The sequence below is a fragment of the Micromys minutus genome (genome assembly GCF_963924665.1).
Source record: "Micromys minutus genome assembly, chromosome: 1".
Taxonomy (NCBI): Eukaryota; Metazoa; Chordata; class Mammalia; order Rodentia; family Muridae; genus Micromys; species Micromys minutus.
The window spans coordinates 66130705-66156560 of NC_137969.1; the positions used below are offsets into that span (position 1 = coordinate 66130705).

General features: G+C 40.1%; 1 protein-coding gene across 3 annotated transcripts in view; it reads right to left on the reverse strand.

Moving 5' to 3' along the window:
• Positions 1 to 25856, reverse strand: part of SDCCAG8 (SHH signaling and ciliogenesis regulator SDCCAG8) — a 184850-nt gene that overhangs the window by 58899 nt on the left and 100095 nt on the right. For 2 of the 3 annotated variants that reach the window (XM_080909336.1, XM_080909335.1), the window contains exons 14-16: positions 10070 to 10197; positions 7944 to 8052; positions 820 to 951 (exon numbers count right to left, since the gene is read on the reverse strand). In XM_080909336.1, coding sequence (XP_080765462.1) covers positions 820 to 951; positions 7944 to 8052; positions 10070 to 10197 — 369 coding nt within the window. The remainder of the gene's footprint in view (positions 1 to 819; positions 952 to 7943; positions 8053 to 10069; positions 10198 to 25856) is intronic. The other variant, XM_080909337.1, reaches the window with a different exon arrangement.

Consider the following 25856-nt stretch of genomic DNA (forward strand, 5'->3'; position numbering starts at 1 on the left):
AGAGATGGGAACTTGAGAGCCGTGATGACATCTCCCCGAGAAAACTGACAGCTGCTCAGTACATAAGTCCAAGTCCACAGAAATCTACTCGCTGTTGCTACAACATACATAGACTTTATTTTGGGGGAATTCTATGGCCAGAGTTTAGAAATGGCATATTCATAAAAGGGCTATATTTATTACAATGAATTAAAGTGCTAAGAAAATATTACACAAAAGGGAAAAGGAATTTGGAGTTAATCATTCAAGCTTTGAGTTTGAACCTTACCTTGTACTGCATAAGTGACTTTGGGCAAATTCATTACTCCCTGTGAACTGAAAGTCTGTCTCTGGACAGACACCTCTGGTGGCACCTCATAGGTGACTACTATGAGCCAGTGGCATACTCCATCTTGTGATAAAAGCATTATCAACACCAGCATGTGGGTAGACAAGAAAGCTCATACCTGCTCACCCACTTGCTTAAAGAAACAACATTTAAAAGAAGCCATTGGTCTGTGCAGCACAGCTTCAGAGCTTCTGTACATATTGTCTTATACATGATATATTAGAGCCTAATAGCTAGGAGGAGAGGTCTGTTCCTGAGTAAGCTCAATCCATTGTCTTTTCAAAGTAGTAGAAGAGAGTGTGTGCCTTTCTCTGCATGCAGCGAGAACATCCCACATCTCAGAAGCTAACTGCAGAGAAGTATTAGGTATTGAACATATACATAGTTACTTTAACAATCCTAATTTCTGTTACTCCACAGGGCCTCTCCTGTCTATGACGTTGTCACCCTCAGCATGTAACCAAGCAGTCCTGGGTCAACGCCCGCCTTACCTTTCCTTCATCGTCTCATGCACCCTCCCATGTTGGATGCACTGATCCTCCAGTTCCTCGTTCCTCTTCTGTAACTTCTCTAGCTTATCACACAAGTATCTTTTTTCTTGACTGAGTTGAACTATTTCCGATCTAGAGATAGGATCACAGACATAGTAGATAGTTGAGATTCACCTTACTAGAATGTATTTTTACTGTATAAACCTTAGGATTATCTTAAACTCTATACTTAAGACATAGTAGTAAAAGAAAAAAAACTTTATTTCAGAAAATTCGAAATGCCTAGTAGAAGAATAGATATTGCATCACAGAGACTCCAGTCACCGCACTAGAGAGGTCTGAGAGGTCACACTGGGGAATCTCGTTACACTGGGGTAACTGGTGTCACCATACAAGACTATATTCTCAAAGGTGACCTTGCCTGCTTTCCATCTTGCTCCTAGACTGCACACAGTGTTATAACAAGAGTGGAGGATGGCCTACATTGAGACCAGAACCAACAGATGTTTCCTGTGGTGACAGCTGAGGTCTTTCAGGACATAAACTACATATTCAGTGTCTTAGATGACAATCCCAACTCTCTCTCTCTCTCAAAAAAAAAAAAAAAATCAACTCTTAAAAAAAGATAAGATACATAAGAAGAGTTACGTCTTTAACAATTCAATTGCCAGCACTGACGGCATTTCCTCATCTACTTGCTCATCACTTACAAGGCAGCTTGAATAGCCCCACATCATGAGTCTCTTCTGACATATTTGTTCCCTCCCCGAAAAGGAGTGCTTCATTACACAAGGCCACCCTCTGTCCTTTGCTCTATAGGGAAGGATTTGGACTTACTAAGGGAAATTTCACCCCACAAACTGTTCATCTCACTCCTCACTCTTCTCCTCCTGCTCACATGCATCCTAAAGGCAGCTCGTTCAGGTCAAGACCTTCTCTTTGCACAGGTCAACAGGCTCTGAAACTCCGTTACCCCAATGCCTCCTTAGAGTCCAACTTTCTGAATTATGCTGTATGCTTCACTTTTCTTACAGTTTGCAGGTGAGACAGAGTATACCCCACTCCCCCTGCTGTGTGTGTGTGTGTGTGTGTGTGTGTAGACAGGGTTTGTCTGTGTAGTCCTGGCTGTCATAGAACTCATTCTTTACACCAGGCTGGCCTTGAACTCACTCACTGCCTCTGCCTCCTGAGTGCTGTGATTAAAGATGTGCAGGGCCACCAAGCAGCTCAGGCGCTCACTCTGCACTTGCCTCCCCTGGTAAGAATGCACACATATTTGTAATAGTCTATATCCCCAAATAAAGGACTCATGTTATCTACTCAAAATCACACAGAACTCAAAAGTGATGTAGAAACCTTAATAATATTTTGAATTAAGTATTAATTTCTAACCTACTATAGTTAATATTCCAATCTATATTAATTCATATGCTGAAATAAATGCCAAAGGGAAAAATATTCTTAAAGCAAATTAGGAAAAGAATAAAACCTATAAAACAGAACCACAACTTATTCTTAGGGTGCTTCTAAGAAGAATGGTGCCATTTGCAAGGAAAAGTAGACTTTATGATATCAAAATATAAAATGCTTACATACAAAACTATGTTTGAAAAGCCATATGTTTATATTTAGATTCACTGCAGCACTGCCTATAGAGAGAAGCTTGGTCTTGACCCGATACTTGTAAACTTTCTCCAGAATTTGGTCATGAGGACATCAGCTATCTTGCTTACATGATAGCAGACAAGATTCTAACATGGCTATTTATTAGTCTTACTTTCTGACCTACAATATAACACTTTGATAAGAAAGGGGAAACACTTAACATCAGCATCCATAATACAATTCTATTGTACAATTAAGTTATTTTGAGCATGCATCAAATATTAATTCTGATCATTTCTGGGTGGTAGAAGTTTTTCCTCTAGTCCCTCCATCTTTTCCTGCACTTTGTCATTTTCACAGTGGGTCTGTATTTTTAAAGTGCCTGACTCTAAAGAGGCAGTTCCACCTACTGGGCAACTGGTGCTCACTCACTCTTTGAGTATTTCACTTTTTGCTGTCACATATTTATATAAGGACATATGTACTAAAAAGAATTTAATTCAACACTTGGCAAAACTGTACACATTAGTAGCCTTAAAATGCATGTCTGGCTTTTGAAGCAACAATCCCCTTCTAGGTTTCTCTAGTAAAAGAGTCATTGAAAGATACAGTTATAGTTGTATTACAACTACAATAGTTACAAGTTGGAAATGTCATAAACATCTAGTGAGTCCTGTAAACAAATGATGCAGTTACGATTTTCTATCTGAAGTATTACGTAGGAAAAGTGTTTCTCAGTGGGACAGGTAGAAAGCCACTGAAAAACTATACAGACTGTAGACCTATCATGATATAACCCACTTTATATGGCACATTTACATACACATGAAAAATGACTGACAAGGAGCATGTCGAGATTGGCAGTGATTAACTTGAGAGAGCAATGTTACAGAAAAATGTTTCATAATTCTTCTTTATAATTCCCTACAGTGAGGTGTCTTCAGTAAGCATAAGAATATAAATGTTACTTTTCAAGTACAGACTACTATAAACTATAAAAATATTGCTAGTGTAACAATCCTTTCTGTGTTGTATATCTTGGTTTTATCCCCCCTTTATTTATAATGGCAACTTGCCTACCAGTTTCTGTCATACAATACAGCTTCACAATAAGTGTACATCCATCATTCTTTATTTGGGTGGAGCTGACAATATCGTGATACAACTACTGGTTTGAAAAGTGAAAAGAGAAAACAGACAGCACACTCACCTACTTCCACAGAACAGGAAAAATGACTGTGATCCATTTTCCTAGAAATGTAGGTAATTTCTGTCTATCCAGAAACATGAACTTTCCCTTCATTTTATGTAGCAGCTATAGTGTGTAATTACATTTGCATGAATGGAAGGCATTTTACTACTATAATTCAGATTACAATGATAATTGCTTTTAAAGGAAAAATATGACACCTTAATTTTTTATTCTTTTGGATTGTGGTTTGACTTTTGGTAACAATTAACAGAAGGCCGATGTCAGCCTCCTTTTGTAGAATATAATTTTTCTAGCAGCTCAACCTAACATTCTCTAAACATGCAAGGGAAAAAAAAATAGTTCAACCGGGTGTGTGTTCTTTTACTTCAATTAAACTCACACAGTTGGATACCTACTGCTGCCAAAACAGTAATATAATTTATACATTATAGTCCGCATAGTAAAACTACACTAAAAGTCATTTAACAATATTTATAACACCATAAAATACAGTGTTAAAATATATGAACTGCAATATGTACCAAAATTATAAAATTTGTTTCTCATCATCAGTGATTAAAACCAGGATCATTACTCTAGCTCAATACTCACAACCCTAGTGACAGATTAGAATTCAAATCTTAATGATCAATTTACAATTAACAAGATAGAAGTGAAACAAATTAAACCAACCATTATATATAACGAGACCCCATGGACTCCCATTGTTCCTCTTAATTACAAAACGCAAATCACGAATACACAATGGGCAGTGCTAGACATCAATCCACAGGCCTAGCAACCCAACAAGTCACAATGACAGGAAAACGAAGAGAAGCAAAATTTCAGAGACCCAGGTCTGTGCTCCTTCCTGTCCTTCCCGCGTGCAAGGGGAGAGACCGAGACCTAGGACGGAGTATACTTGATCTCCAACATGCACTGGCGCTGGCTGGCTGGGTTCAGGCTCATCTTCAGCAAGTGCCGAAAATTCCCTAGGTCGTCCCAGAACAGGTTTTAGGTCACAGTGCAAACTGTGCCTCTGATATTTTAGTGTGCATTTTCCAAATGTCTGGGGAGAATACTTACTTCATTCACTTTGACAAAGAAAAATAAATTGTATCAATGGTATTTAAGTCTATTCATTTATCTCCCAGCAACTGTGTAACTGTATAAGCTCTCAGTACACTAGGGATATGGAGGGAATGGGTAGCTAAAGTTTACGCTCAACTAAAACCAGCCAGAATGTCTGACTGCTGCCAATTAAAAACAAAATGGAATTAATTCTTTGGCCTGATGGTCAAAAACAAGCTATAAAAGATGTATTGTATGAACCAGGATGCCAGTCTTCATTTTAAATGGACCTGCCATTCACAACCCTGGGGTTTCAGGCACCAATACCTGCACAGTGCTAAGTACTGGGCTGATGTCTTCAGAGGCTTCTGAGACAGACACAGTCGTCCTTGTCATAATATGATGTAAAATTTACTTGTGGACACACACACACAATTACAATACATTTTCTGGGAGCAGCCTGGCAGAAGCCTGGGAAGAAGCAGGCTATAGGGGCATGGTGAGCCCATACTATGAGCTTCTCTAGTGACTCCTCACAGGCTCTGGTCAAATGCCTAGATCTGTAAGCAAAAAGCACATTTTCAATGCTTTGAATCCATTTGTTTAGTGTGGCATTCTGAATAGCACAAAAGGCTTACAGAAATTTTAGCAAGGAAAGGGGGAAATATCTTTTTATTATTAGCCATAAAATCATGTTTTATTTTTATTAAAAATTTACCACAGTACTTTGAGAATAACCTGAACCAAAATTACTACATGGATTAAATAATTACTCTGGAGACTGAGTTTTCATGAGAGAACTTTTAACCTCAAAGGCCAGCAGAAATGACTTACCCCAAGAGCTTGGCTCAGAGTACACAGCAGCATGTCCATTATTACATTATGCTTCATATTAAAAAAAAAAAAAACATTTGAGCCTTTGGGGATATATAGGTAGTTTCACAGTAGACGGTAACATCACAATAGAATGTGGAATGGGCATAAAGGAGAAGGTGAGCTTTAGAACTGGGGAAGAAATGAGGTGAGATGGAGGAGAAGTGAAAGCACACAAACAGGAGCCCTTAACAACCACTGCTCACTGCCTCTATTGCTGCCCTGTGATGCACACAGCAACTTTCAAACACAGAACAGTTTATGGTGTGTGCACTACATGGAAGGCCTGAGCTTTGAAGAACTCAAAGAGTTCTGCATGTTACTATTTTAATCTTTCAGACTCGGAACCAGGTGTTCCATGAGCTCCTTCTCTGGGTTCTGTTTAGCTCTACATATTTTCATCACACACAGACTTTGCCCATTAGAACACGTTGCCCATATTTCACCCCGTTACTGAAGGGTGTATGTGCTATGAGAGCAGCCCCTGTTTCTTACTATGTGGTGAGCTAGCACTGTGCCGGGGGCTTACAGCTGCCTTCCCCAGCTGTGGGCTCCTCTGCAGCCCAGCCAACCACAGATGGAAATGCTGGGTCTACACTGAGCTCACGTATTTTCCTGTGGTTAGTTTTCACCCAGTACAGTTTAACAACTAATCACATAGTATTTGCAGTTTATTAGGAACTATAGGTAACCTAGAGATAATTTCAAGTACATGGGAGAGGGATTAGAGTGTTGCTCAATGCTGGACTATTAGACTAGCATGTGTTAGGTCCTGGTCTCCATTTCTAACAACACAAAATTAGAAAGTAAAATTTAAAATGAAATGTGTGAGAAACACACTAGCAGGTTCTATATAACTCCTACATTTTTTATGTTACAAATGTGAGCATTTATCATCTGTAGATTTGGGTGTGGTGTAAGTCCTGCAACCAACACCCTGAGATTGTCTAGGGGTGACTCTGTGTGTGTGTGTGTGTGTGTGTGTGTGTGTGTGTGTGAGAGAGAGAGAGAGAGAGAAAGAGAGAGAGAGAGAGAGAGAGAGAGAGAGAGAGAGAGAGTGTGTGCTCACAGTTCTCACTCCTGTCTTTAAATGTACTTCTCAATCCCATAACTACACTACAACATGGCTTTAGAAGCACTTTTGCAAAGCTGAGGTTTAAAGAGACTGGGCAACATGGTCAAGGTTAGATACACAGCAAAATGAGTGACAGCCAAGATACAAATCCAGTTCCTTCTGAATCCCAAAGAGTTCTTTCCTGAATACTGCTTGTCACCCACAAAGAAACAGGCTGGCACCAGAAGTCAGACCAGCATGTGGAGGGTAGCACCACACCTGTTTTCCCATTCACTTATCATTCATTCAATAAATATGCATTAGGTGCCATCTATGTGTCAGATATGAAGGAGCATGTTTAGTGTACAAAGTAGCGGTTAGGAGCACGGGGTACAGAGGTTCAAGTTCACCAGACTAGTAAGTCTATTGTGTATAATTGATTAATTTTAAAAAGGAAAGTAAGGGCTCAGGGACATGCTATGAGTTTAGCCCTAGCTCTCAGTTAACAATTACATCCCAAGAATGAAGATTTTTCTCCAGGAATTTAAAGGTTAATTTTTTCCTCTCTAGCCTGTCCAATAATTAATACAGTGCCTGAGCAATACTAGCCTCGCCTCTCCTTTCTTCTCTTTTAAGAGACAAGCAGATATGAATACCACCATGGCCTTAAGAAAGACTCTAGACACTGGTAACAGCAGTACATAGGCCAAAACTCTAATTCTCCTACACACAAGCTATTCAAACCATTATGCTTTTCTTCATCTGTACAAAAGGCAAGTTACCTTTGTATGCTGCTGTCAAACTTAAGTGTGTATTACACCAAGAACGCTTTCTTGCTCAGTGTCCCAAATGACTGGCCTTAAAGATAGCTTTTGTGTGTTCCTGAAAAACTTGGAAATAGACTAACATTACCTAGATCAACAGAAGATTGTGGAACTGTGTGTCTTATTTGCATTCTTTATTATGCTAATGGTTATTTTGGCCTTTGTTCCTGAATTTTCATGGTTTTAAGTTATAAACACTATGAAAAGCCAAGTATGTACACATAACCATGAAAAAAATAGCAAAGTTTGGTTGTGGGAGTAGCTTGAGATCAGAGCTTACTGCAAATAGGCCCTGGAGTCCCTCCTTGGGACAGAAAGGTGGTTTAGATGGACAATCACAAAAATAAGCATACAGAGAAACCTGGTTTCACAGAAAACTTGCATCAGCACATGATGAATTTTCATGTTAAATTACAGTATAGTAAAAATGCAAATTTAAGGCTAAATTATAGCTATCAAATAAAAGTATCCTAAAGATAATATAAAATGTTACCCAATCACCTACCTGCTCTTTAGTGAGACTTTTTCCAGTTTCTTGGCTAACATGCAGCATTCTTCTTTTAACTTTGTCAGAAATGTATTCTGGGAGGTCAGCAGTAAATACTGTTCACTGTCTAGAAATAACAATAACCCACCAATATAAGACGTCTGTAGCTTTGCTCTGTAACATTTCAAATGCACAGTGCTAAGGTGCTTCAGATCACCACCAGCGTCCTAAGTGAGGGACTTGTCATCTGGTGGGACACTGAGTCTTGTGAGACATTTATTTTCATAATAAACTTGTATACCAGGAACAATCTTGATCATATCAGCTTGTGTAACATTTTAGCATGCTCATAAACTGTCAAATATCTCACATGAAGTCATAAATGCTTATATCTTTGAAGTATGCAAGATATTATATTTTTATTTTGACAATTTTACTATAAACAGTGTCAAAAATTCTCACAACCAGATAAATCAGAATTAAAACCGAGGAATTCTCTGCTACACTGTACTTGGTGCTTGATGGTTCTCATCTGCCCGTGTTTTACCTCCTTGGAGCTTGCATTCGCTCCAGCCATGAGGTGAAATATACAGCTGTCCGTAGAAATTTTATCATACTTTCATAGTGTGTGTTTCAGTAATGATCTGGCCAGAGACCAAAGAGAATATGATTTGTGTGTGTACTTGCAAAATAAAAGATCTTAAAGATGATTTTAACAGTTAAAACATTTCCAAACCCTCAGGTCCTGCCTCAAACTCTCCGTCCAAGAGGATTCTACTAGTAGTGGGCCAAGGACCATTTCTCCTATAAATTCCTCTTTGTGTTAGCTAAAAAATAATCTACAAAAATCTCATGGATTTATTTTTCATTTCTTCTGGCTAAATGCTAAGAAGAAACTCTGTACATGAGGCATCATAATAGCTGACTTCATAAGTAAATAAATCCTTTAAAGAACTTCAGGTTACCAATAGGTGAAATCATTTTACCATATCTTTAAATACTATGCGCATTAAATCCTGTGAAATTCATCTGTAAATAATTTCTCCTTTTCAATTTTCGCTAATGGTCGGGGATGGGGGCATAGAGCACACAAAGCAAAGTAAACCAAGGCTCTAAAATTAAGCAACATTCTTTTTCCTGGAAGAGACAGGATCAATTAAACTTTTGTTTTAATGGTACAATCAGCGTGGAGTATGTGGTGTGGAATTATAATGGCTGACACCGTCTTGTTTTGACTAACACTGTCTGTGAACACACAACTCAAAGCGAAAGGAACTACATAACGCTCTGACTGCACACATCAAACTGCCTATTTTCAAAGTGCATTTTACTTTCAAATTAAAGGTAAAGAGTTACTGGCCAACTCAGTCTGCAGAATAGTGCCAACGTGATGAAAGATGGCGATTTTGGGCCAAGCTGCCAGCTGTGGTCAATGCCTTGTATTAGTGAATTTTAACAGCAGTTCTGAGAAGCTGACGAATGCAGAGGATTAAGCATCACTCTCAACTGCATTGGGGGAGGTGGGGAAATCATACAAATGCTAAAAATGTTCGAAGCTGCAAAGATTAAATAAAGGAACATATCAATTTGGAGCCACTGAATTACATCCAGCTGCGACAGTGAATTAAGAACCGATTAATGGCTAAAGCTTTTCTCCAGTTTGGATGCTGAAGCAAACTCATTAGGCTTTTAGAGTAGCTATAATGTGTGTACTGTGGGAACTGTTCAATGCTATTCAGGAGACTCTAACTGTAAGCTCAGAGCATTTCCCGCAGAGCTTCTGATGCTATTTTCTTTATATAACATGTGTGCCTGAAAACCCAGCCAAAAACAAGCCCTTTGTTTTTCTACTTTGTTGTGGTCTCTCTCAGCTTTACGTTTCTTGAACACAGGTAAATAAACTCATAATCCAGATGGTGTAACAGATGTGAGAGCAGCACTCTGAAGTCAACAGACAGTGGGCAATACTTCCCATTTTCTCTTTTAAACGCTAACTAATATGTAATTCGGAATCTCCGGTGTAGTTAGCATCTGCTCCCTTCGGCCAGCCAAAGGTTACAGGTGTTCCTGATGTCATTTCACAGTAAGGCGTGGGCCTGGCTTGTGAGCAAGTGCCCAGGCTCTAATCTCTCCCTACCACCCACCAGTTTTGTCGTGCTGGGTCTCCATTTGCTGTATCTTCTGTGTCAGCTCCTGCATTCTCTGCTGGGCCTGAAGGGCTTGGGCCTTTGCTTCGTTGCTACAGCTTTGCTGAATGCTATCTTTTTCCAGTCTGCAAAACAGAGAGGAGACAGACAGAGCCGTAATCTGCAGGTGCAGACCTTCCTCATTCCCCACTGACCACAGACTGCACACGGATAGTAAACTAAGGCAGCAGAAGCGAATCTTTCTGTCGTCTCCCCATTCTGCCGAAGAAAGGAGTCCAAGGACTCTCCCCATACAGTGTAGCACACACAGAAGTCCAGACAGACTGACGGGTGCCGTTTTACAAATTCAAACAAAATCATAACAATGAAACACTTGCACTTTGTAACCTGATTATCTTTATTTGTGTGTGTGTGTGTGTGTGTGTGTGTGTGTGTGTGTGTGTGTCTGTGTGTGTGCTCACACATGCCCGTGTGCAAGCATGAAGATCAGAGAACACCCTGTGGGAGATGTTTTTTTTTCCTTTAGCCCTGGGGCTGGGGTCAGGGATCAGCCTTTAGACTTTTCCCCAGGAGCAGACTTAGCAGCACACATTCTTTCTATTCTTTCTGTCCTGTATTTTCATCAGTCTTCCATTTTCTGGATAGTTGCTATTTCCTAAGACTGTAAAATTCTAGGAAGAACATGACTTAATTCTTAGTCTAAGGAAAATCTACTTTAAAACTAAGCCTCATAGGCTACTTCTGATTTTCTTCCAATATGTAAGATGTAACTTCAAAGATCTTGGCAGAGGCTGTTGAGAAGCCAGCACCACATGCCTGCTCTCATTAGGTCCTTTCTACACCAGGCTGCACACCGTGAATGGACAGGAATGTGAGCCCTTCCCTCATCTCTTCATAACCAAGTTTCCTTTTGGCTCATGCGGACAGAATTGCAGGATGAACATCCTCTCAGTGGCTCTCTTTGCGAGATAACTTCTTTTTGTTGTTTCATTTTGTTGAGACTGGTCTCATGTAGGGAGGGTGGCCTCAAACTTGCTATGTAGCTGAGGAGTGCCTTGGATTTAAGATCCTCTTGTCTCTACCCACTAAGTGCTGGGTTACTCGCATGCACCATCACGCCCAGCTTTGTGAAGTGCTGGCCACTAACCTCAGGGTTTTGTGCATGTTAGGTACCTTATCTACTCGGCTAAACTGTCATCCAGAGAGGAACTTCCTAAGCAAGCTGAGGCTGGGGGGGAGGGCAGCCCTTGTCACACTGACACTGCTCACACTGCCCGCCGCCTCTGAACCCTTGCTGGGTAGGTTCTTCAAGCTCTATGAGAAGCAACGTGAGGGTTTCCTTCAATTAAGGGACTCAGTTATTTCCAACTCCTGGTCTCCTTGTGGGCATTTCTCATCCATGCTGCTTTAGTTTACTAATTGAGATATTTACTGCCTAGCCTTTGCCAAACTAAAAATAAACAGTTCCATAAAGCTATCACTACCAGTCTATGTACCGCTGTGGAACTTCAATTCACTGGCTTCTAATTATATGGCAACATAAGGAAAGCCTGTATTGAGATTGGTCAATGCATGTGGTAGTGTTGTAGTGTAAAGCTCCAGAATGAAAATACACCCACACCTCACTCAAATGGAATCATCAGGGGTCCATGCTAAATGTGAAATAAGGTCCCTTCTGGTACTTCTAACAACAACACCCCCTGGATGTGCTCCAAGGTCTTGTCTCACACTCAGTTCCAAACTAGTATATCGCAACAAATGGATAGTCAGACGAGGCTACTTTTGCCTCCCCCTTCACACCACGTATTTTCTGGCTAAGGATCACTGCACATGTTTCTTCCTCTTCTTGGAATGCCCTGGCCCACTCAGCCAACCCCCTATACGATGCACACTAACCAGCCCTCTTGGGCAAACCTTAAAATTCTACCCTTCTTTCTCCTGTCTCTTCTAAATCAACTATTCTGCCCTGGGTGGCCTTAGTATTGCTGACTCCACCCTATAGTGATGCCATACATTTGTTAGCAGTTTACACGTCTTTTCCTTTATAATCTTAAAATTTCTCCACCCTAAACCCAGAACACAAAAAACAGGCAGTGCCTGCTAAATGACTGGATGTTCTTAAACCCTAAGTTGCAGGACCAGGGTGAGGGAGGATTGGAAGGAAAAGGAAGGCAAAAGAGGGAGGAATAAGCCTTTAGGTGAAGCAGGAGGATCTGCTCAAGTCTCTATAAGCAGACAAAGCTTTCTCAGGCTCTCAGAGCAGAGCACTTACACTAGTTCAGCTCTTAGTGCATGCCATAGGTCCTGCAGCTGAAAGGGCTGACTGGAGAGCCTTCTGTACTCTTCCAAGGAGCAGCCAGAGCTGAGCCTGAGTACAGGACATGGCCTAGAGGTATGTGAAGACCACAAGACTCTGTTGAAAGTGTATCTGAGAAGGGAAAGGGGCATTATCAAAAATGTGGGAACAGTCAGACATACACTGCTTGATTCCAAGGGCACACTCACAGTTCCCAACATAAATCCCAGCAGGGAGAAGCTGCCTGGCCAGTGACATTCTGAGCTGACTAAAGAAAGGACCACAGACTACGACCAAGCACTCTTCACCAAAGGCTGTTCTTCTGCCCTCCCCAACTGCCACTCTACTTGAGAGGGTATGTATGCTCTTTCCATAGAGGAAGGCATGGTTCACTGCTGTTTTCTGACTTCCTCCCCCCTTGCCAGCTCTGCTCTGTTCCTCCTTTCACTCATAAGATCTTTCTGATTAGGTCAACTTCTCACAAAATCTTGGACCATCAGATCTGAAAGGACATCTCATTTTCTTTCATGTAACCATCTCATTTTAGACCTGAACAAATAGTAAAACACAATCAACATGAAAAAACCCCGAAGGCCATAAACAATTTGAAATCCACTCATAAGTTACACAGTGGATCATTTCAATGCAGAGATAAGAATAAAACTATCTTTGTTCAAGGAACACTCTTTTATAAACACTCTAGAGACAATGTAGTAATTCATTAAAAACCACTCAGGTGTACAAATAACTCACTAAATATTTTCCATTGTTTATGTGAAAGAAATTATACTAGACATCATGTCTGGTGAGAGGAAGGCTTGGTGGGCCTTGACTCTAGAAGGGATTTCAGACTAGACAAAGACAGACAAACAATACCTCTATGGCATAATAGTCCATGAGAAAGGTAGACAGAAGGCTACTAAAGTATAGAAAGCTCAGAGTGGCTTGATTACCTCATAAAGATGTCCCCTCCCCACAGGAGGCTTTTCTCATTGGTTTTCTCAGTTACTGATGGTCACATTTAACAAAGCTTGTACTTATCCTATATGAACTCAAGCAATGGTTGTCGGGTGTTTCTTAGTAATTATATTCACACTGGCTAAAAACTAGAAACAACCTAAAAGCCTATTCCCTGCTATATGAATCAAGTATGTGGGATAGCCTAGCCGGAGAGAACCCAGAACCCCATCAAGAATAGAAGAAGCTATGGTACACATGACTCCTGGATGAACCCTAAAAGCAACATGTGTAGAGGAGCCATATTTATTATCTTGTGTACTTAGCACTCTAGACTAGCAAACCCTACATTGATGGTTCCATGGTGCCAAACCAAGGTAGATCATGCTTTCAGGTCCTGCTGACAGGGGAAGGGTATGAAAGCAGTTCTGGGCTGACAGGGAAAGATCTGTATCACAACTATGATACCTCACTTTATATACATATAGCACATTTAGCCACACCTAAAATTTGTCACTATTACCATTCGTGTCAGCTCATGCCTATGGCCCCAGCATTGGAAATTGTTGTTCCCATATCAACCAAAATTGACTTTTATTGTACTTAAGCTTGCTTTGATAAAGCTAATTTTTAAAATATGCAAATAATGGGAACACTTCCTTTCATTCTTCCAGTTACCTCGAGAGCTATGGTCTCGGGGCTGGCCATGCTCATGTATTTGTTTGTGAGATAGGGCTGTGGAGTGTAGGTCCAGCGGCCCTGTGACTCTCCAAAAACTAGAGCAGCCCACCTTTGCCTTCCAAGTGCTAGGCTTAAAGCTGTGTTACCTTGATGGGATTTTCTTTTTAATATTCCAAATTGTATAGTGTGCTATTGCATGCCCTTAATCCCAGCACCCAGGAGTCAGAAACAGGCTGGGTTCTATGAGTTTAAGGTCAGCCTTGTCTACAGGGTAAATCTAGGATAGTCAGGGCTAGATAGAGAGAGCTTAGTTCAAAACAAAACAAAACAATAGCAACAACAACAATATCCAGGTTTACAATTACTTAGCTTCACCCCCCAGTTACAGTTCTGGCTGACTCTATTTTCTAAAACATCCACAATACTATTTATAATTCTATTTTCCATATCACTTATTATTTTAAATCATGCCACTTTGCAATGTAACGGAACAAAAGTGACCTGTTAGCTCTTCATAAAGCTATTGATAATCCTCAAGTTCATCAGCCTCCAGTCCATCATCTATGGATCTATAGTGTAACCAATACCACCTGCTGCTGGTAACTAAGGTATCCCTCCCATCTGCTGTATCTTCCTTCATTTACTTCTGAGTTCTGAAACATGACTATTGCACATACAATGCCTTGGGGGGTCTCTCCTTAATTTACCTCTGAGGGCAGAGATGCCACATTATGCACACAATCCCTTGGCGGTATGAGATGCTTATTTTTAAAGCACAGAATAGAGCACTTCCTGGAGGTCACCTCTCTGGTTGAAGAAGCTGGGATTTAGCTTGGTTGTGTAGCACTGCATAGCATGTCCTGTCTCTAGAGTCACTACCACTAACGCCATGAGAGAGCCTCCACAACAACAAACCTTTGTAAGATTTACATGCTGACTAGCTAGAAACTATTCTGGAAGGAATGAAGAGAGAAGCAGAAGGTAAGAATTTGGTGCAGGTGGTGTTTTGGACACTTGGTACCCATTTGTCTCAGATTGGTAACACTAATCTTGATCACTTGGTCTGTATCATTAACATGCTTGGAAATGTTTAATGCCAGTTCTTATGGGCTAGGGCAGAAATCTTTCATTTGTAGCGTTAAGCAGTATCAACTACAGACATTTCCACTACAACCTGTTTTCAAATATCAGAGACACATCACTGGCCTAATGGCTGGGAAGAAAAACACATGATTACCCACATTAGCTGTTATCAAGCAGCCTTGTAATGGATGGGGTTGGGTGAGCTCTCTCAGATTTCTCCTTTGTAATTAATAGGCAATCTGTTGAAAGATGCCGATATTATGCAAATATCTTATTGTAATAACAACATCTCATCTATATCAAAATCTAATGAGTGACATTTCCTCCATAATTCTTCGGGCCTATCAGTTACTCTTAGCTCGTTGGTTACTGTCCTGCATGGAAGACTCTCCTTTTTTCATAATGACTTTACTAATCTCACTTTGAAGTTCTGGATTCATACTGTACTTAGGACATGATAATCCACTTTTTCTGTTTATTTGAGGATTCAAATCATCCTGCAGTTGGGTAGTGGAGTCTTGCTCAACCTGGTTCCTGTGTGACAAGTCCTCATTGTCCTTGTATGCTTCAAGTCTTTCTAGCCCAGGATGCCATGGGTCCATTTTATATGGCCTTATGTTTTCTTGGAATTAGAATTTGTCCAGGAAGTCCTTTCGTGCATTCCAGTGGAGAAACCGACCTGTGTCACTGGGGCATCTACCTCCTTACTTGTGTGGCTGTTACAAAATAGGTGTTTCTATAATACCGAGCTCTTTATTAACAACAGAAAAAAATAATATCCTCTCAGGCACTGATCATTTGATCAGCTAACATTTATTAATGTTTATCATAAACTAAGTTCTTTCCATCTTTTATATACCCCTCCAACCAACCCCATTAGATAGGTTGTCCTTTTGTTTTCATTTTACAAATACAGAATCTTTAAGGTTTTATAATTTCTGTTGCTTTCTATTAAAGCTATAACCTAGGGTTCCTGTGCTCTCTGCCTCTGACATGCAGGGATTTGCTTCTCTGCAGACACTGATAAAGATGAAGAACAAGTGCAGAGGCTTAAGAAGACTTCAGGGTCTTATTTCCATCTTCCACACACGTGAGTCTAATGTGTCACATCCTGAAGGTCAAATAGTTCTTCCCACTTTCCCATCTATCCTGTATGTTTGGGGCCATGTATTCCTAGTGTGCATCTCTTGTGCCAAGAAATACACTACCCTTTGCAATAACACTGAAAGATATCATGGACAGTCTCTGCCTTAATCTGGTAAGACTTGTAGGAAATACTGTTATGGACATTCGTCTGAAATGTACACAGGGAGCTGACACTTGCTTGCTCATGAATTTATCTACAGCTCCTGGATGGTGCCTGATACAGCCAATAGATAATTGATGGAAAAATAAGCAGATGATTGACTGTTAGGAGAACATCCTAAGAATCTTTCCAGATGCATGTCCTTTTTACTAACTACAAAAAGTGACAAGAGAATCCCCATGTTAACTAAGGATGTAATTTTGCTTTATCATCATCATTATTCCCAAATATTAGCAACACAAAATCAGTCATAACCTTAGCAGATGCTTCGGTACTCTCCATGTTTTGAGATGAACCGAGTGACTTGGTAATGCCTGGCTACTACCAACAGTGGATGTGTACTTATATTTAAGTGAACATCCAAACTCTGGGGAGGCGTAACCAGGAGAGACCCAAGTTCTGTACTCTTCCTTCCTTAGTGGCATCCCCCGTCTTTCCTATGATAAATTTCTTTCATTTTCCTCGCTGGAAACTGTGTCAGAACTTCAAGTGCAATGTTGAGATCTGAGCCTCAGATCCAAGCATGAGTCAGTTCTTGGAAAGAAAGCAGAAACTAAAAGGAGGTCAATTTCTCTCAAAGAAATATATACAAAGGAAAGGAAATATTCAACAGACATCTCTGAAAATACATCTCCCTCCAAAAATGCTCTTACAGCAGTTCCAAAACACTTGAAAACTCACCTTCAAGGCAAAGCAGGAGGCATGTATACCTAGTGTCTATTGGCAATAGACACATTCTATTCACACTCATGTACAAATGTGTGTGTGTGTGTGTGTGTGTGTGTGTGTGTGTGTGTACTTGTTTGTTGTGTTCCCTGTTTGCTAGGAAGAACCAATCTGTAGACTATGTGGCTTCATCTAGCACATGACTGCACCTTCTGCTTCACAAGACAGTCAGATGAATTGACCTGTCTTTTCTTCCAATGAATTCAGAGATATGGAAAAATACTCTTGTTTTATAGGAAGTATCTCAAGCTTGGGGTATTAAGATATTTTCTTCCTCTCCTTTAAAAATATTTAGTTTTTATTATGTGTATCTGTATGACTGTATGGCATGCATATGTTGGTGCTTGCGGAGGCCGGAAGAGAGCATCAGCTATCCGGAAGCTGTAGTTACAGGTGGTTGTGAGTCAACTGACAATGTGAGTTCAGGGAACAGAACCTGGGTCTTCTACAAGAGCTGCAGGCTCTGCGGCCACTGAGCCACCTCACAACCTCACAAGAGGACTTGCTCAAAGCCACCTGTATAGCTAGTTACCTAGCAGAGCTGAACCAAGCCCTGTCTTCCACCTCCAAGCCCAGTGCCTTTCCATTCCACAACACTGCCTCACATACCGGGAGCTAATGTTTCCTCTAATAGTGTAATGCCCATCCAGAAAACACCTAGGTAACTTCTTTATGAGAAACACAGATGTACCAAGATGCACCAATACAAAAAGGACAGACCATGCTCTGGAAGAATTTCCAGTGTAGTCAACAACATAAACAATGTTTTTATTCTTTAAAGTGCAAAGCTGCCAGAGTGCAGTAGGGAAGGAAGCAGGACTAGATTCTTACTGCTACTCAGGTCTGTCACAGGAGGGAGGGAATGTCTAGTGACAGAAAGGGGTGCTGCCAGGAGGCTTATATAAGTAAAGCCCTACAGTCTAAGTAGAACGTGAACTTACAAAGGCTGGGAAGAATGACAAGCAAGTGGGCAGCGTGTGCACAGACCCAGGGAAGGGGAGAGCCAGGTGCCCGAGGAAAACTGCAATCATCTGGCGCATTCGGAGGCTGGAGTGTGTATGTTGTGGGGTAGCAGTGAGCAGTTGGTGGAGGGGAGATTACTGAAGAAAGATGAGACTAGAGATGGAGGCAGGAGCCAGAACTTGAAGCTATTTTTAAGGCCCTCATCCCGAGGGAAATAGGGAGCCAATGTAGGGTTTTAAGCAGGAGAGTGTTGTGATCACACCCGTGCTTGAGAAAGATCACTCTGGCGGCAGTGAGGGAACAGATGGAGAAGGGACAACATTAGAAGCAGGAAAAGCACTTATTACTACAGCAATAGTAAGAGCAATTTCTACAATGGCTTCTTTAGATGTGGTAGGAACCACAGGTATGCTTAGGCTAAATGGCCATCAAATGTGCACTTGACTAGTTTTCTGTTTTACTTTCTCTCATTGGCCCAGTGCAGGGGTGGGTAGGTAGGTGATGAATTAAACAATTGTTGGCCAAAGTTCCCATGACCTGCAAAGCACTTCTATGGCCTGTCTTACAGTTCCATGTTCCCACATTTTCACACTAAAAAAATGAATACAAATCTGATGCTACATAAATAAGTTAGATCATGGTTTTTGACTTTGCATCTTCACATCATCAAAAAGTTCTATTTTCCATCCATAATTTGTCCATGTAAGATTTGTCCAAGTCTTTGGTTCATTTATGCTTTTTCCCCTGTAAAATATTAATATATTCAGGTATCAATCTATCAGATGAATAACTTCAGACACTAATGGCCTTTCTATCACCAAATAAATGATATACATCATACTCAAATAATATAGAGCACTGAAGAATTCCTGTTCTGCTATTAAAATCTTAAATTAGTTTATGGGATATGAAACTACATGGAGAAGATTTGGGATCATTTGCTAGCTATTAGATTTATTAATAAATATGGCATAACAACAAGAATTATTATTAAGTAAAATTTTATAATAACTTATTTATCAAACATGACATGAATGCTTCTTAGTCTAGAGTGTCAGGACAGATATGTTTCACATGAGAACACTAGCCATTTGCAGTAGAAATATGTTTAAAATATATTAACTATGCCAATGCTTTTTTAAACAAATCACACCAAATACAATGCTCACTTTCTATGCTGGGGGGACACTGTCAGTTGCCCACTATGGAGGTGAGAAGTACTATACTTCCATTAGAGGCAGCGGACCTGAGCGTCTTTAGATTCTCATTGTCTCTTTCTCTACAATGAGGTTGTTGCCTTGGGAACACCTGCTGGTGACTACTCTTACCTCCATTCTTCAGACTCCTCTACTTGACAATGTAGCAGCTCAGTGGCCTTCCAGTTCCTCTCACAACCTCGCAGTCTAACCTCATCACCCCTCTTGCTACGTCCTTCTTCTGTCTCCCTCTTGATGACCTGCTCCTTCATCTATCCTAAAGCTATTTTCCAACTCTCTTCTATGTTTCTGCTTGTTAGGCATGTCTCAAGAAGAGGGATGTAAGCAATTGAAATCCCATAATACCTCTGAGAACAGTAGTGGGCTTTGAGCTCTCATCTCTTTACCTCTTTACTGACAGTAGGGCTATGGAATTCCTTTGAACACAGGAGGAAGAATTTAAGTAACTAGGTTCTGATGTCTACGAGGCTTGGCACCAAAGTCCCTTGTGTGTTGGCTCTGTGCTCTAAGGAGATCTAGCATCCTACTCAGTGAAATAAAATGGGGTCATTAATAGTACCTCTCCTTATAGAACTATGCAGATATTACACATACAATATTTTTGGTTTAATGATAAGACAGTAAGTGCAAAAATAGTAATTAGTAAAATCATTATATGCATTTATTTCTTAGAAGATGACTATTCAAAGTAAATCAGTAATTATAATAACCTCAAAGATAATCAGCCTGAGGAAAATAACAGCTAACAGCTACACAGGGAAGGTGTATTGAACTGTGGGTATGCACGTGAGCCCTGGTTCACACCTGGGTCCTGGCTCTTCTCAGGACTGTGATGTCCACATGGAACTTCACCCTTGGTCAGCCCCAGTGTTCTTAATCATAAAGTCATATTGAGATGCTGTGGGGTCTCCACATGATGCAGTTAGCACTGTACAGTCTGGATAACCATTTAAGGGTTACCTAAATCTGAGTAATGATCTAGCATCCAGTTGTTTTCTTTATCAAAGTTACTTTCAACAGCTTCTAACATGTCAAAGATGCATGGTGAGATCTAGAATCTTTGTACGATCATGCTGGAACAGTCTATCTGCTCTTTTATCTTATGCCTCCTCAAGATACGGGGCATCAGAACAGGAATGGGCAAAATGAGGCTTGGCTACTGCCCACAAATTTTAAAAACAGCCAAAATTACTTCATTTTATTAAAAGACATTATAACTCTAGAAATCAGAACCCGGCTTTTAAGCTTATAAAATGCAACTGTGTCTATGTTAAGTAACAAGGGGAAACCTTAGGGACAAAGTTTACAGCCAGAAAATGCTAGTATAGTAGGCTATGAGCATCTGAGATCGAGCTAATGGAATGGCCTTGTGTTGTGAAACAGACTCAAATGAGCACAGCAGAAAGGAAGAAAAGAGGCAAAAAATGTCTCTTATAGTGTGTTATTCTGATCACACATAGAAATGATACTGTTTTCTAACTATTGAATTAAATAAACCACACCATGAAAATTAATTATACCTGCCTCCCTTTGCTTAAAAAATGTGGCTATTAAGTATACATGTAGCTTATTTGCATGCTTTTCACATGTGTCCCATGTTGGTCTGTCTAAAAATAACCTCCTGGTCTACCTCCTATACCAAAGCATTGTTTTTAATCCAGTGCTCCAATAATAAAAATAAAAGTACTGCTAAAATATAATAAGTGTATATGCCTTCTGAAGGCATACCTTCAAAATTCAGAACTTTATAAAAAAGTAAATGCTCTTAAAAGAACATCTTTTTTAACCTTGAAAATGTTCTAACTTAAGTCAGTCATGTCTTAAAGGGAGAAGAAGGGATAATTCTAAGAGGACAGTGAGAACAGCTAAGGCTGAAGAATGTACATCACATGAGATAAAGGATGAGGCTGGAAATGTAACCCAGTTGCAGGGAGCATGCCTGAGATGTGTGCATTACATCTCAGTATCACCCTTAAAAAATGAATAGTACCCTTTTGGTTTTTGTAAATTAAATCTGGTTTTAATTAACTCTCAAAATGTACCTTCACACATAATATTAAATTACAAACTGAATTACAGAGTTATTCAACTATAGTAAGATAGCGTTTCTGTACATGGATGCCAACTCATATACAATTGGAAAACGTTTAGCATTTGATCATCTTTATTTTTAAGTGAGAAATAACAGGTTATCTGAGGGTTTTGTAGGGGTTTTTGTACTCAATTTCCAGCAATCATGTTCACAATCTTGGTTATTTGTTTTTAGTAAGAAGTGAACTCTTTCCAAGTTCTCCCAGAGACCACACAGTTATCAACCTGCTAGGCAGCTTAGTGAACTACCCCTGCCTGGTGAGTTAATCTTCTACCTTCCTAGTTAAATGTCTTATCTGCACCTTGAGGAATACAAATAAGCCACTGAATGGTTTTAAACTTCCATAAAAAGCAGTGGGGTTGAATTTCTGGAAGAAATTCTAATTTGAAAACCCAGAAGAGGAGGGGGTGGAGAACTAGGACCACACAGACGAATCCTCTTCAAAGCTCCAGTTTCAGGCATCATCCTCATTATAAGATGGTTATTTATAAAAAACTCACTGGTAGAGTCCCTTGTAATAAGGATAGATCATAGGCAACTTCCCCTGTATTTGCAGAGAATTAATGTGCAATAAATGCCAAGCTCTTCACTTACTACTCATGATGTGTTCCACTTCTGTAGTGCACACCCACAGGCTGAGCCATGTGCTGAGGGACAGGGAAATATCTCAGAGTACGATTTAGCGGTTCATCCTTTTAAGCCTCAGGCAGAGACTGAGGTGAATAGAGCAAAGTGTCCATACTAATAGTTTATTTTATGAAATCTCAGAATCATATTAGAAAAGTATCTAAATTCACCCAAATATCCCAAATTATATGAATGCCAAAGTTACCTTCAAGAACAACCATAAAAGCAAAGTTAGGACGGTAAATATGGAAGTCCTTCTGGTAAGGTGACTGGTGTGGGTGGCAGGAAGGAACCTTCACATCCTGCACCCCTTTTCAGAGCACTGGCTAAGCTCAAGGTGGATGGCATCACCTTCCTCCTCTAGTGAACTGCGCAGCCCAGCAGAAATGGACTGGTCAGGGGGAGCATGAGCTGAGATAAAGTGTTGAGGACTAAGAACAAATAATTACTATATGACAGTTAACAGGTGTCCTGCCATAAGTTAACTGTTTTTCCTGTGTATTTTTAAAATCTTTCTTCTGGGAGATATGTAGAGACTTAACAGAAAGGTTTCATGAGGTACTGGCTTTTAGTCCAAATGAGAGGAACTTGTAGAATACAGGAAGGGCAAGAGACTTACGAAGGAGATGGCCATCCTCCTTCCTGCTGTCACTTAGCTTCTATGCTTGTCAATTCTCAGCTACTACAGCAAGTACTGGATACGGTAAATACTAACCCATTCATTTAATCCTAAGGCTAAATTTATAACTGTACAAATTATAACAATGTTTTCTAGATAATACGGACAGATACTGACACATAAACTTACAAACCTTATCTACTACTCTGACATCTATGGAGAAGAATTATGGCTTCTTCATTTTAGAACTTTAAGTGGTGCCTGGTGCAGCTGGAATAGAACATGAGCTCAGTCAGTGATGGTTAACAGCAACCTAGCTGTTATCCCTTCATTAAAGAAAACTTTGCAAAACCCCCCTTAATGAAAGGCCCTGGATGAGCTGCCTGGGTACCACAAACTTGACCTATCTGGGGGAAGCTGCTTGCTCTCTCTGTGAAGGACAGGCACCTAATCTCTGGACTAAATGTTAAAGTACAACACAAATTGCATAGGATGTTTTCTGTCTCATGTGCATTCTAGTCATTACTTCAAAAGGCAGCACCAGGCTACTCCGCTGACAGAGGAAGACAGCAGTCACTATGATGGGAAAGGTGGCAAACCAGCTCCTTCCAAAGGAAGAAATATACTCCAGTGGCTCTCAAGTAAAACATAAAATCATGCACAATTTTCCCTCCGAGACAATGTTGGACATAGCCTTACCCAGACTAAAATGGGAGCAAGGGTGCTCAAGTCCACAGCAAACAGAATTAAACAGCATCCTCAATTAATAATCAAAGTTTGGTTCCTCCTATTTACTGGCAGAAGTGTGTCCTGGATCTTTGATTACCTGGAAATGCAAAGTGTTCCAGGCATCCAGACTTAGTCAAATGCACTCTGCTTGATGCTGACTGCTCTGGGTCAGACTGTGTGAACACTACTCAATTTCCTGTCTCTAGTCTCTATGAACATGTTCAGACAGTAGGTTCTGAAAACCTTAAACCAGCTGTCCATTTCTGTTGTCATCTTTGAGATTGTTTCTCAGTAGCTCCTCCTCCACTGGCATCTTCTTACTGGTCACATAATACAGGAAACTTCAAGATAGTGTGGGAGACAAAGGCTCGTGCGAACAGCATTCATGGTGTGAGCAAAGACTATTAGCAAGGATGGAAGAAAGTTTAATTTTAAATAGTCTAAAAAACCACGAAAGCCCTCTCTTCTTGTACCCCTATATGTTCTTCCTATTTCAAACTACACCTCAGTGTGCAGGCGTCTGTCTGTAAGCAGGCTAGTGAAGGCCACGAGAGCCAGAACCACACCAGCAGCAGAATCTGACTGGCAGTGCAAATGTGTATTTTCAAGCACTCTCCTCACTGAAATAACATGCTGGACTTCACAAAATGAACAGAGACTCCGAACAAGAGAAAACAACCCACAGCATCTATCCTAACATTGTAAATTCCATGGATATTACAGATGTCACCCAACACTGCATGCATTTGCTTCCCATATGTGAACAAAACTGAAGCATCACAAGATGAATTTGAATGGAATGTTAACCTTCACTTTATTTATTTATTTTTTTCTTTTCTTAGCTGACGACACAATTTTATCACAACGGAGCTACTGGCTGGAAAAAAAAAAATTAATGGATGGATTTAAAAAAGCTTAGAGACTTAAAAAAAAAATACCAACTTTCAAATATCTACACTTGATGGTGCAAAGAGCCAAGATGAATGTATTTCAATTGCAACTTCCAAACTAAACTCACAAATTACTACCATTATGCTAAGTGTTAGCTACCCCACTGTGCAGTTTTGCTTTGTGAATTTTTACCTTCCTCTATGAACACTTTTAGCCACGGATCGCACAGCCTTTCAATGTTTTCTGCCTTTTCCTTTAAATAAACTGGCTGTGGCTCCTTCCATCTGGTTCCCCTTCCGTCAGCAACCCTGCACCTGTTCACACCTCCTCTCCTGTTGGATTCCACTGAACATTTCCTCCTCTGCCAGGGCTATTCTGGCACTGGCAACCTTTCTGTCATTCAATCCATCTGTCAGAAGTGAACTTTGTTTACCGCAAGCTTCTGCTTTCTTCTTCAAGAAGCGAAGCCCCTCAAGGTCATTGTCAAGTGAACTGTCGGCAGGGACTGAAATCCTCTGCTGCCAGCCAGCTGAAGATGAAGCTCTGTTGTGTAATTCACTTGTGAAAATTACTTTTGGGTTCGGGAAGACAATAATTTGGAGTTGAAGTAGTAAAGACAGGGTGTTTTAATGATCGTTTATAAAAGCAGACAGCTGATATGTATTTTCTTCATGTGTGTCTGCACTTCTCATTATATTGAGTAGGAACTATATGCATCAGAAGCAAAATAAAAGTTTTAAAGTGAAATGAAAATATCACAAACAAGCTCACACTATGTAAAAATTGCTCCATAGTACGCAGCATTAAGTTGAGGGATAAATATTTTCACTAATGGATTAGCCAAGGGAGAAAGTATTCCAATTAAGACATTTTACACTGAAAGGCTTAAAATGTGCAAGCACGTACCATTTCAATATTAAGCTAAGGATTAACACACAGCTCCATCACTGCATTGAACAACTTATAACCCAGAATATCTACAGCAAACCATGCACATTTTAAATCTAACATTGAAAAAAAAAAAGGTTCAGCTTAAATAATGACAAAATAGAGGCTGCCAAGTGCACACAATCTACCTAAGGAGGTGTGAGCTGCCTGACAGGTCAGCTCTGTGAAGAACCCACAGCAATGAAGGGAACTGGACGCTCAGTTGAATTGTCATCCTCAGCAACGGGATTCTCATTCTCACAAAACAAACAGAACCCCCTCAGATTCAACTGCTTATTAGTATTTTCAGATACTAATTGTCCAGAAAAGGGGGGAAAACAGTGACTCTCTTCAAATTCACTAATTCAAATTTAAAAGAGGAAGCTTTTTTCTCTTTCTTTCTTTCTTTCTTTCTTTCTTTCTTTCTTTCTTTCTTTTTTTTTAAGGTACGTAACCAAAGCCTTGTCACAGAGCACACCTAAACATGAAATGACAACATTCATTCAGGGGGCTGCAGGGGGTTGCACGGGATCACTTTGACATTTCATCAGGTCTCAGAGGCTTATGTTAACCAAAAGTCTGCGAATTTTATAAATTCCTTAAAAATTAAAAAATTTCATCTTTTCTTTTAAAAACTGAAAGCAGGTTTTAATTTTTCATCAGTTGAGAA